At 35.8% G+C, this 13,965-nt stretch overlaps 1 protein-coding gene across 1 annotated transcript in view; it reads left to right on the forward strand.

Annotated features, from left to right (window-relative positions):
- Window positions 1-13,762, forward strand: part of RIOK1 (RIO kinase 1) — a 133,774-nt gene extending 120,012 nt beyond the window's left edge. Inside the window, exon 16 of the mRNA XM_090389101.1 lies at window positions 13,590-13,762. Coding sequence (XP_090245227.1) covers window positions 13,590-13,697 — 108 coding nt within the window. The 3' untranslated portion in view covers window positions 13,698-13,762. The remainder of the gene's footprint in view (window positions 1-13,589) is intronic.
- The last annotated feature ends 203 nt before the right edge of the window (window positions 13,763-13,965 follow it).

Genomic DNA, 13,965 nt, shown 5'->3' on the forward strand with positions numbered 1-13,965 from the left:
CTCCAAAGATTTCCTGTAACTCATGTTCAAGGACATTAACAGGCTGGTTTAGAGGTAGTCATAAATCAATGCCTTTTGCAACTCTGGTGATATTGCAGGAACTTTGAGACCACATAAACGATTGTTACTTTTGCATTACCAATATTTCTGATTTTTCCGGGAAATTCAAGCTTAAAGTAGAGTATCCCAACATACCTTCTGCTCTAAGGCTGGTTTCTCACAATGATACAATGCCAGTGCCAAAGCCACCAGAAACTTAAGGACTTGACTCTGAGTCAGGATCGGAAAAGGAGTCTCCAGAAGATGCAGAATCCAGAATGAATACAGCTCCAGACTTTTCAAATCTTGATACTGCAAAGCTGAATCTAATCACTCAGGCAGAATTGAACGATTTGGTCAGAGATTTGGGCCACTCCAAAACCAAGGCTCAATTACTAGGATCACAGCTTCAGCAGTGGAATCTTGAAAAGGGTGTCAAGGTGTCTTTTTATTGGAAGAAGCAATCTAACATAACAGCCTATTACTCCATGGATTGTGCTTTGATTTATTGTAACAATATCCAGGAATTAGTGAAAGAGTTACATCTGGACATGTCCCCGTGCAGTAGAGACTTTTCATTGATTTGTCAAAAGTCAGTTTTACTCCATAATGGAAATAAGTATCCATTGGCCCATGCAGTTCACATGAAGGAAATGTACGGGAACCTACACATTCTTTTGCAAAAAACATGCTATCAAGGTTACAAATGGAATATCTGTGCTGATCTAAAAGTGGTAGCTTTGCTGACTGGGTTGCAAGGTGGATACACTAAATACTGCTTTTTTTGTGAGTGAAGGATTGCCACTGCATGGTAAAAAAAAATGGCCAGGAGCATTCAGAACTACACCAGGCCAGAAAAATGTAGGACATCCTCCTTTGGTGGAAAAGTCAAAAATCTATTTACCTCCATTGGCCATCAAACTAGGTTTGATAAAAATATTTGTGAAAGTGATGGGGAAAAAAGAAAAGGATTTTCCTGTTTGAGGCAAAAGTTTCATCAAATCAGTGACACCAAGATAAAAGAAAGAATTTTTGTGGGTCCTCAAATCAAACTGCTGCTCCAAGATGAGAAATTCACTAAAAAATTAAATGCTACAGAAATAAGAGCCTGGAAGGCATTCGAAAGTGTTTGCAGGAACTTTTTAGGCAATGAGAAATCACAAAATTACAGTGAAATTGTGGATGAGCTAATTTTAGCATACAGAGAGTTGGAATGCAACATGTTGTTAAAGCTTCACTTTCCTTCGTTTCCATTTAGACTTTTTTTTTCCTGAAAACTTGGGAGTGGTCTCCGATAAACACAGTAAAAGGCTTCACCAAGATATTTTTCATGTGGAAAAAAGATACCAAGGAAAATGGAGTCCAAATATGTTGGCAGACTACTGTTGGAATGTCGTACGGGAGACACCAATGGGTGATTATAAAAGGCAGAAAACTACAAAATAAATGTTTTTTATCAGATAAACATTTTTTTTTGTAAATAGAATAAAGTTAACAGACTCATTGTTCAATATTTAGTACTGCATGCAACATTTTCTTAAAATATATGTGAAATCTCTTTTTTTTTTTTTTTTTTAAACTTAGTTTTTTACTTTAATCCCTTCTCTCTTAAAATTGGTGGGTGTTACAGCAATATAGTTACCATATCTGAATTCAGTAACACTAAATTTTAACAGGAAGCAAAAAAAAAAATTTTTTTTTTTTTTTTTTTTTTTTTTTTTGCTGACCAGTGTTCAGAATTCCCAGTTAAATATCACATTAATCTCAGTGTTTGGTAAAAAATATTTTTCAAAGTGCTTACCTCACTTGAATTTGTTCTCTCTTTGTAATAAGTTTTTATTTAAATCAAATAAAATTCATATACTTTCAATATTTGCTTCCATGAGGGCTGAGTGTTTGACCTTAAGGTTTTGGTTTATGTTCAGTTTCAAGGCAAATACCATTATCCACGGTTCTGCTTAAGTTGCTAATATTGTTTTATATCATATAGCATCACCAAAAAATGCAAATTTGCTATATTTTAAAAATCTTGTACAATTCCAAAGCAGCTGGTTCAGAATTTATTTTCTTTGCATCAGCTGGCAGGTGAACTGTTTAATTGTGAATAGTGTACAGTAGAACCCAAATAAGAAGTTTTCCAAGGGACTGTAGGTTTAGAACTTCTTACAAGGGAAAACTTGTTGGAAGGCGAAAATGACCTAAGGTTATGAAATATTAACTACACAAATAAAAATGAAAAGATATGAATACATAAACTAAAAATCATTTTTAAGTACTATTTCAGAATTTATAAAATTTTACTCTGCCTATGGAAACATTTTTAAACTGAGGATTTCTAATTGCTTAACATTCTGTTCATTAAACTCATTACCAAGTTGGAAGAATGAACTCCTTTGAAATTCATCCTATATAATTAGTATAATCAGTATAATTAATAATTATTATGCTAATATAATCAGTATAATTAATAATTATTATGCTCATATAATCAGTATAATTATTTATTAATATTTGTAGCATTAAAATAAAACTGCCAAGGAGGGACAAATAATTAGGGCCAATATGGTAGATAGACAAATATACTAATGGTAATATACAGAAATAAATAAAGTATTATAAATTCAGCTTTTAACATTCCTTAAAAGGTCACAATTACAATAAGACAGAGCAACAGTTCACCAAGGGCACATTATAGCCTTAGTTGCTAATGCGCCAGTAAAATCCAAAAGAAACCAATTCACTCAGAACTGTTCAAAACCATCAGAACTTGATGCAAACGCTTCATGTGGGTAGTCAACGATATCCAATTATGGATATCGATGAAAACAGTTGCAATGTCACTTCCATTATATCAAAATGTTTATATATACTAAAAAAGGTTTTAGGGCTGAAAGCCTCATACTACGGAAAATTCACTAATCGAACAAGTTAGTGCATAGCATCATTTTACTTCGTAGTAAATCACCGAAGTAGGTGAAATGGCATCATTTTTATTACATCCCATATTGTGAATGCCTTCACGAGTTGCCCTGATAGTGCACTACTTCGAATAAGCAATGCTTCGCTAGTAGAGAAGACTGTTACTTATTCTTGGCTTTACTGTTATCTTGTATGGGACATGGTTTTTCTGCATTATAGCCCTAGTTGCTGATGTGCCATTAAAACCCAACCAACCAATTTATTCTCGGCGGATACCAGAGCAACTCGTCCTTCACAATGAGTTGCCCTGATATTGCACTACCTCTAATAAGCAACACTTTGCCAGTAGAGAAGACTAATGTTACTTATTCCTGATGGATACCACCACCACCACTCAGGAGCAGTGGCAGTATCTGCTGAGAAAAAGTAACATTAGTCTTCTCCACTGGCAAAGCATTGCCTATTTGAGATAGTGCAATATCAGGGCAACTTGTTATGAAGCCATTCACAATATGAGATGTAAAAAATGATGCCATTTCACATACTTCAGTGATTTACAACAAACAAAAATGTTGCTATGCACTAATTTGTTTGATTACCAAAATGTTTATATTATTTAATTGTTTTTAAATATAAAAATAAAGAATTTGTATATTTTGAAAATGTCATTATAATAATACACTTTGTATTCTTTATCATGTACTTGAAATGCCGGAAAGCTTTATACCTGGGAAATTTCTTACGTGGGAAAATAATGCATTACAATATATAGAGTTGAAATTGGGAATTCAGAAACCAAACCTGTTACAGGGGAAAACTTCTTATGTGGAGAATTTCTTATCCAGCTTCTACTGTATTTTGTTTAATTAAACAGGTGAGTGTTGTGCAGAAGTAAAGAATGCAAAGAATAGTAGCAAAGAATTCTTTGCTTATATTAACTGTCAACCACATTGGCTCACTATATATGAATGCCATAACTATTGATGATCTTCAGAATGCTGACAAGCTGAATAAATAATTTGCATCTAAGTTCACACTTGAAGAAATTTTAGTGATGGGGGTACCAGAAATATACCAAGTTATAATTAGGAGATAAATGATTTTGTGCTGACTGAGAAGCAACTTGAAGAGTAATTGTTGAAGCTAAATGTAAATAGCATCTGAGGCTCATGGAATCTATCCAGTTATATTAAAAGAAGCAGTAAGAGAGAGAGAGAGAGATAGGGAAACCTTTGTTCATAATTATGAGAGCATCCTGGAATTCAGAGTAGGTCTCTATAGACTGGAAGTGTGCAGATATCTGTTCTGTTCATAAAGGGGAATCAAAGGGCAAAATGAGTAATTACTGGCCTGTAAGCTTGACTTCTGTTCCTGGAAAAATAATGGAGTCATTTGCTAAAGAAGTATTGCAGGATATCTTGATAGGAATGTAATTATTTGGAAAGTAATGCATGGATTTGTTAAGGGAAGATCTTGTCTGACCAATCTGATTATCCACTATGGCACAGTAACAAACTTGACATGAAAAATAATTTTGACATTATATATGTAGACTTCAGCAAAGGTTTTGATACTATTCAACATGAAAACCTGCTATATGAATTGAAGCAGTGTAGTTCAGTGCTACAGGTAAGTTACTGATGTGTATAAAGTGATGGTCGAGTGGCAGAAGACTGAGAATGGATATAAATGGTCACTGCACTTCTTAGACTAATGTTATTAGTGGAGTCCCTCAGGTTTCAGAACTGGGGCCCTTAACTGTTTTAAATATTAATCATATTGATGAAGATCATATCAAGTTATTGTCTAAGTTTATAGATGTAAGTTTGTAATCTAGAAAAATTGGACAGAGAGAAAGAATTCTAGAAAAATTGGACAAATTTGCTGAGAAGTGGCAATTGAGGTATAACATTGATAAATGCAAGCTGTTGCATGTGGCAGGCAATAGTCCCTGAATAATATAGCGGTTGGATGATACCACTCAAGATGGCAAAACTCAATACACCATTATTATGGGGGACTTCAATGCTAAGGTTGGAAAGAGACAAAACAGTTCAGAAACAAAAGCTATAGGAAATTTTAGAATTGGTGAAAGAAATGAAAGACGTGGAATTTGCTATATTCTATTACATTTAAACTCTAATCTAAAGATACTTAGACATATTTGAACAGAACTGCAAAGCTAGCAACAAAACAGTATCAATAAAAATTATATACAAGCCTACAGACTGTAGACAGGAAGTAACATTAACAGCCATATGTCTTCAAAAGGTGGGAGGGGAATATATATATATTCACAATAAATGTCAACAGCAAGAAAACAGTGTTATCGACACTATCTTCTAAAATGAAGTTTCCTGAAAGTCAATACCTTTTGGTCTTGTACATAGTCATTAAAATTCTATACATATAATGTATATCATTAACAGGGCTTATTTTCTTGCAAGACATTGCCATTAACTTCTCATAAACACAAAATTTAAATTTTCAACAACAGTTCTTATGAACAACTTACAATAAAAGACTTTTATTGTAAGTTGATGTTGTAATTTCTGAGGATTTTTGAGATCCGACTTGACACGCCTGGATAGTAGGGAATGTAGGCGGAAATTACAAGCATAAGAACTCGCATCCCACCCAAGACCCCGAACCAAGACAGTATACAGTCCGCCTACATTCCCTACTATCCAGGTGTGTCAAGTCGGATCTCAAAAATCCTCAGAAATTACAACATCAAATGCGTACAGTTACACTGCAGAAACCTACGTTCACTTGTCTCCAGTGTGAAGACCCCTGTCACACCTCTCTTTCGCAGCAATGTAATATACCGCATCACCTGCAGAGACTGTGACAGCTGCTACATAGGTGAGACATCAAGACGTCTTCAAGATTGCCTTACGGAGCATGATGGAGCATTTTTGGGCCACCAACCACGATCTCGATCCCAAATGTGATTTTGAAATAGTGGACTACTCATGACACCTTCGCCACCGTGCATGGCTAGAGTCACTTAATATATTGAACAATCAAAAGGCCATAAACTGCTGCAAAGGCATGAGAATGCACCCCATCCTGGAGACAACCATTTTACACCTCGACAAACGCTGGAGTAAAAGAGCACATGTCTGTGCGACAACAATAGGAAACCAGCTTGAATAACGTGACTTCACTCTCAGCTCACTGCACGCATAACTATATCAGTTGTATTTAAATTTCAATCTATTAGTTGATAAAGAGACTCATCAGCCTCGAAAGCTTCTACTGTATCCTATTATATTTATTGTGTTATTTTAAATACATTCACTGGATTATACTGTATTTTTCTTATCTAAATAGTGGTTACATTCTAGGATTAAATGATCGACCGTGTCAACAGCTCCACAAGGGCAGAGAGGCAATGCGGACAATCCAAGTGCATTTAATTTGGAGTTTATACTCCCATGACCTGTAATCATAAATGTGACATTTAAGCCGGGACAAAACCATTTTAACTGCTTAGACATTAGTTCTAAATAAGTTTGAATTAGACATTAATTCAAAGACATTAGGAATAAAACTATATGTAACCCTGCCCAAAAGAGCAGCATTCCATTCCAACTGCCAGTTTCTCATAAACTCAGATCTTAATCTAGCAACATCCTCCTTTTCAGACAAATCCATGTTCAATCTATAGTTACCAATATTAGCTGAGGGAACCCTTCTTCGTTGATATAATAGATACTGCAGTATTATTTCATATTAAATAGGTATTTGGCCATTCAGAACCTGCAGAGCAGCAGCAGCAGCAGCAACAACAACAACAACAGTTCTGCATGCTCTGGACGTGGCAAGAAGAAAAAAACGCTGAGATTGAATAAGATATTTTTTCACCATGCTATTAACCACCCTAAAGCCCCATGCACCTGCCGCATAGCATATGATAGGCAAAAATAAACTTTTATAGTATAGTTTATAATGTACTTGATTTTATACCCCAAACGTTTTTACTAATTTTAAGTATTTTCGCTTTTAAAGTCTTAATCTTCTTCAAAATATACTTTACATGTTGAATGAAAAAGTTTATGATCAAACATTACTCCAAGATATTTGTATGTTCTTTCTAGTTTGATGCTTTGATTATTAACAACAGGCAGTGTGTTTAGATTTAAGTTGCCCTTAAGAAGAAACTGTTTCGTTTTGGGAACCAAAATAACTAGTTTGTGCACATTGCACCATGAGTTAAGGTCATCCAAGATGTTATTTGATGTTTGCTCTAGCTCTAATCTTGAGTTTCCCATAATCAAAAGGGCCAAGTCATCTGTGTAGGCAATCTTATGGACTTTGCCATGGTCAGAAGCTAGCCACCCATCAAGGACCACTTTCCAACATATTGGACCAAGTACATATCCTTGAGAGCAGCCACAAGTAACTGGTCTCGTGACTGAGCAAATGCCCGAGGAGACAACAAGGTTTCTGTTGTTGAAATAATCTGTAGCCAACCGGTACAAAGGAGCTGAGACCCTGGCCTCCTGGAACCTCGCCAGGACACTTTATTGCCACAGGGTGTCAAAGGCCCCTTTGAAGTGTACGAAAAGACCGAGGACGTATTTAGAATTTGAAACAGAAACAGTATTTATTGCTGCACTGATTGTGTCCATAGTACACCTGCTCTCAGTGAAACCAAATTGAAAACGAACAGATAAGTTTCTGGAAGTATAATAATTTTTAAATCTTGATACAATTAGCTTCTCTATTATTTTCCATAAACGGGGAGAAGTGCAATGAGGCAATACGATGTTGGTGCTTCCGCAGGTTTGTTTGGAGATTTTAGCAAAATATTTAACTTTGCCAGCTTCCATGGCTCTGGGAAACAGCCAGTGTTTAGACAGGAGTTCATGATATTAGTGATAAGCCATGGCCTCAACCTCTAAATCCTTTTGAGGACTGAAACCTCAACCAGATCTAACCCTGGGCATTTTCCATCCCACATGGAACAGATTGCATCAGAGACTTCAGATGCTGTAAACGGATCCTCATTTGTGGAACCTGCATACATTAAATGTTGCATTCGCATATCAGTTTTCTCTATACATTCAGGGAATGAATAATTCTAATGAGTGATCTCATTGAGGATAGCATTCATAGTTTCTTGCCAAGATAATGTCTCTGTACGATTTGGTTTAATAATTGTTGAGAAGGTTACAGCAGGGTGAATTTTTTCCACGACACCTTGTAGGCTAACCTCCAAGGCTCATTTTCTGAACCAAACGGTCCCAAGCTAAGCTCTTTTCTTTGTGGATGGTGTTAAAATATAATCTTTTCGCAGCCTTATACAGCTCTACCAAATGTGCAATTTCCTCTGCATCCCTGTTGCTTCTTCTAGCATGCTGATAGTTGCACCTGGTAGATTTGAAGTCCGACTGCTAGGACAGCACATGGGGTTCTGTCGATGATATACAGGAATTCTGCAGAATGGACAAAGAGATAATTATCCCGCTGTGTAAAACAATAGTTAGGCCAAATCTTGTACTGCATACAGGTCTGGAAGCCTCATTTTAAGAAGGATGTGTATCTGTTGAATTGGGTACAGGGAAGAGCAACAGTGTACAAAAGGGTACTCTTACCATAAAGGATTTCAGTTCTGTAGATTGCAGTCTCTGGAAATCAAGCATCTGCAAGGAGATCTGATTGCAGTGTTTAAGGATTTAAACGGATTGAGTAAACTAAATGCTGATGGCATGCTTACTCTTTCCTAGATGATATGCATAAGGGGACAATTTATGTAAAAGAATGGTTATAGGATAGATGTGGCCGACCGGGCTAGCCAGGTGGGTAAAGTGCCTGCCTGGCAACCCAAAGGTCGCGGGTTCGAATCCCGCCTTGGGCTTGGATCAAAGTACTGCAAAAACCTTGGGAGGTGCACTATGGCCACAGAAGCCAATGCGCCAACAACTACAAAAAAAAAAAAAAAAAATAGGATAGATGTGAAGAAATTTTCTCTCAGCCAAAGAGTGATTGATTGTTGGAAGAAACTTTCATCTGGCAATTTGGGAGTGATTAGTTTGAATAGATTTAAGGAAGAATTAGGAAAAATATTGGAGTGGATAAAAAGATGAGGGTCTTTTTTTTTTTTTTTTGCTGATGTACATTGTTTCTTTCTTCTGCTTAAACATATAACAACCATTATGTTTGCCTTTAATTACCTAGCATTTGACTACATTTGTCCTGTGTAGCACAATAATATAAAATTGCAGGAATATATTTCAACACAATAATGGAAATCAAATGCAAGTTAACTACTTTGATTTTGATCATGGGGAGATCTTTGCTCCTACCACTGTGCTGATTAATACAACCCCAGCCAAGAGCCAATATTTGGCCTATGTTCATTCACCTTAGAGACAAATATTGTTATTCATAGTTTTGCTCAAGTTGCTAATATAATTTTAAAATGAATACTGAGCCCACATTCTTTAGTAGGAGTAAATATTGAAATCAAATGCAATAATGTATAAAATTTTATTTTATTTCGTGTACACCAACGCCATCAAAATATACTCCCATAATCCTGTATTAACGTAAATTTTTGTGTTTCATGTTATTTGCAAATAATTAACATACCATATTAATGTTTGGGGCAGGGTGTGCGAGAGAATCTATATTGCAGCTGTGCAAAAGGTGATTTCAATAAGCCTGTCAAGGTCAGGGAGCCAGGAGTTCACAGAATAGTTTGTAAAATAACACATGTATATTAAGTTTACTTAGATAAAATCTAACAATTAATATAAGACAGTGGATTAACTGACATTGTATAAGAGAAATAAACAGTATTAATTTATATGCTATAGAAATTACATATTTATTAGGACCATAGCAATATAACTTTTCTTTGAGATGCACTAGAAACTCAGCTCCACATCATACTACTTGGAGTAGATATGATTGTCCATTAGACTCCAAGAAGCTTGGTGGGTGGTTTTCACCTTTATTAACACTGAGTACAGAGGTCATCTTTTATTTAACCTGCATCCTGTAGAAGCATGGTGATTCCAGATTATAATATATGTTCTTCCAATGCTTACAGTATGAGACAAATCTATTTAGGTGCACGTCTAGGCTTTGCATAATATGCAACGCATGATACAATATCCAGGATGAACCAGTATGTGATGTAGTAGGTGTGCAGGGATTATATTATAATGAAATAGTGTAAAAAGTTTCCAGAAGTTAGTCATTATCCTTATGGAAGGAGAGTATTGAACTGCATTGTGAACACAAGAGCCAAAAAAGTACAAGATGATTTGGAAAGAAATAAACACTTTTTCAAAGAATGGCAAAACGAGGCCAGATCTTAACCCTCAACACTCTGTAGACGATGCCTCATGTATACCCTGGAACGTGCTCATTGATTACACCTTGCAGTGACACTTATGTTCAACTGAATCAAATTTGTCACTGACTTCGTTGCCACCAAATGTGCTGTAATGACTCCCTTTTCCCACAGCTATTCAGCAACCCTACAAAATAATCTGAAAAGGGGGAAGCCATTTTGCAATGCTCACTATACCTACTCCAGTCAATCATGAAGAATGGCTCAAGCACATTGCAAGGTTCTCAAACTCAACAGCACCATTAGCAGTTCTTTAGCATGACTGCGACCACCTCTCAGATGTTCTAGTGACCATCGAAATCACAAAATACCGTCTAATACAAGCCATTAATGTCCTTCTGGCAATTGCCACTGTTAGGGAGGATGGGATTCCACAATTTATGGTTAAACGTTTAAGCACATATATCATTGGCTGTTTCTCTTGATCTACAATAGATGCCTTGCCTGTCATTATTTTCCGCCTTTATGGAACATGTACAGCGTTCTTCCCATCTCAAAGAACCAATTTGCCATGTATGCCAGTCAGTTTAGACCAGTCTCTTTTGCTTCCAATCTTAAAATACTTGAAAGGTCTTACTACTTACAGTAACTTGCCAAATCGTTCTGATGAAACTGCCCCAGATCCACTACACCATCTCCAAAAATTCTTCAATCACAAATGTGGCAGCTACCACCAAACTGGTCCTGTGAGCAATAGAACAAAGAGCTGAGCTTGTGATTATGTACTGGATACGCAGCCTTTCATGCCATATGAAATAATGATAACATATATATCCAGTAGAAATATCTTTAATTATCTCATGCATGAGACTACATCCCATCTTAGAGGCAACTGTTTTAAGTCTAGATAAGTGCTGGAGGAAAAACTACGCATGTCCATGCAGCAACAATGAACACCAGTTTAATGGTTGAATGGTCTATCTCATGCCCTCGCACGCCTCACTGCACACACAACTCTGTGTCCGTTAAAATAATTTTTATCTCTAAAGTTTCCATTCTATTTGTTGATAAAGAGGCACAATCAGCCTCGAAAGCTCCAAAGTATTTATTAATAATTAAAGATATTTCTACTGGATATATATGTTATCATTATTTCATATCACTATGGATTCCAGTACAACAGGCCCATTATCCTCTTTCATGCCATGTCAATTATTGCCTTGCTCCTCCTACTCGAAATCTAATTTCACGCCCAAGGTGCTCTGTTTTATCTGTTTTCCATTGGGATCATTAAGCCCTTTTTTGTAATATTAATACTGGAGTGCCATGGGGGGGGGGGGTGTCTTGTCTGATGTCCTGTTCAATGCTATCATTGTGCCTTATGTTGCCTCCATGCAGGGACAGCCTACTGTGCTATACAGATAACCTCAAACTGCTGACACAAGTCAGTTCAGGTGCCAACAGAGTACAGCTATTAAATAAGAAATTCGCAACTCAAAGGACTAGAAATTGTACTTAGCAGATTCAACCTTCAAATAAATTCAGAGAAGTCTCTGCAGGTAATATATTCCTTAAAACACATGCCAACATGATTGAATATTTTTCACTTGAAAGGGTACCAAATATGCTCTCCCATACCAATCTGGGAATTATATTTGATCATGTATGTTATTCAACAGCCATATTGAATAAAATCAATGCTAAATTTTCCTGCCTCAGGCAGATCTCACTGCAGCAATTGCTACATATTTAAGATCCTGCCATTCTTAAGAGATTCTCATCACCAAAGTTTACTCCATTGTTCTCTAATGAACAGCAATATGGGCCTTAGCCACACCTACCAACCTTAAGCATGTGTACACTGCCAAATACTGGCCACTAAAATGGCCCAAAGCCAAGCTTCAACTTACTCCTGTCACTATAACAACCACCATGGCACAAGCACTCGGGATCAGAAGAATGAAATCCTTGATCATGGGGAATAGTTTTTTTTTTTTTTTTTTATGGCCAAACACTGGCCAAATATCATCTCCCAACATCTGAAACACCTGCTGCTGGAGGAAGTTTAAAAACTTCCTCCAGCAGCAAGGGAAGGCTTTAAAATATCAGGAAGTTTTTAAAATATCTGTTCTTCATTAACCAGAGTCACAGATGTTCTTCCAAAAAAAAAGGATATTAGTCTAGAACAATCTTGTACCAAGAACTCCAAGTCTTTATGGCATTTCTCTACTTGTTCTCAAAACCTGTGCTCTAAAATTAATTTCTGTTTTGTGTCACCTTTTACATTCTCTGAATTCCACTGGCATTTTCCTTCTGCATGAAAATTTGCTCATATCCAGCCAATTCCTGAAAAAGGGAGGGACTTGCCTCCCTTTCAGTTATTATACCATTGCACTTATCTGAACTCTTCCCAGAATAATGGAGAAATTCCTCATCCAGCTCTTACACTATCTCAAAACCTTCTATGTGATCAGTAATTGCCAATATGGATTCCAGCATCTTTTCTTTTTTTTTTTTTTTTTTTTTTTCATGACACCTTGGTTTGTGTCACTCATCTTTGGACAAATTTGATGGAAAAGTTAGGTGAAACCCAAGTTCTTGACATTAAGCCTTTTGTTGTTTGTTCATGTTTGTCATAAATGTCTTCTTAAACTTCCATCTTATAGTTTTCTTTTTGTCTTCTTCAATTGGGTTGCCAGTTTTCTGTAAGCTGCTGATGTGCTATAAAAATCATATAACCAAACCACTTTGCTCTATCTTCTAACTTCTCAACCAGTGCTGATGTTCCTCAATGTTATGTTATTTTTTGCATTCTTTTCATTCCTGTATATTAATGACCATCCACTGACTGGAAATATGTGGCAAAGAAAACTAAGTTAACTTCAATCCTCTAAACTCAATTTTGTCTTATTTCTACAAAAACAAATCTGTTGCTCCTATTATTTTTGAAAATTAGATTTCTAGACAAGATCACATCTTTCCATGGATAATCTTGACTTCTAAACTCACTTGGAACAAACACATTGCTTCTTATCCATCATTAAATTATCAATTAAGAACCTCTCTCTCCCACATGCACAAACAGTCCTCCAGTTTCCACTGTATGTTTTTTTCTATAGGTACTTCCATGGGCACTGTTCTTTTCAGTTGGTATCTTTGATTTATTTTCTCTCTTTCAACCAGTTAGAACAACATACTTTCCAAGAAGATGAATTTTATGATTTTTTTTTAGTAAATGAAAATGATAAAGGATTTACTTTATTTTGATCTATTTGTTATATACACAATTTATCTATAATCTTTTATTTGCATTCTTCCCTAGGAAAGAAAAAAGGCAGTGAAAGAAGTTCAAAGAGAGAAACGGCAACACAAAATGCCCAAACGTGTGAAAAAACAGAAAATGAAAAATTCAAGAAATAAACGAAAATAATCTTGTTAAGCATGAAATGAATGCTATCATGTACAGTGTGGTTACGGAATTAGTTATAAAATAAATGTATATATAGTCATGATATATAAAGTTAAACTATAGTGATGTATGTATTTATTATGTAAGATATTCTTTTGCACATATCATTTAATATTTTTGCATGTTTGAAATCGACTATTGAGAGAAGAATATCTTTTAAAAACAGATTTGTCACAGTAACTCTCACTTTGGTCCAATTTTTGAATGTTTTCTGAATTATTACAACTAA

This window comes from Mastigoproctus giganteus, chromosome 14, assembly GCF_048544385.1.
Source record: "Mastigoproctus giganteus isolate SK-2022 chromosome 14, ASM4854438v1, whole genome shotgun sequence".
Taxonomy (NCBI): Eukaryota; Metazoa; Arthropoda; class Arachnida; order Uropygi; family Thelyphonidae; genus Mastigoproctus; species Mastigoproctus giganteus.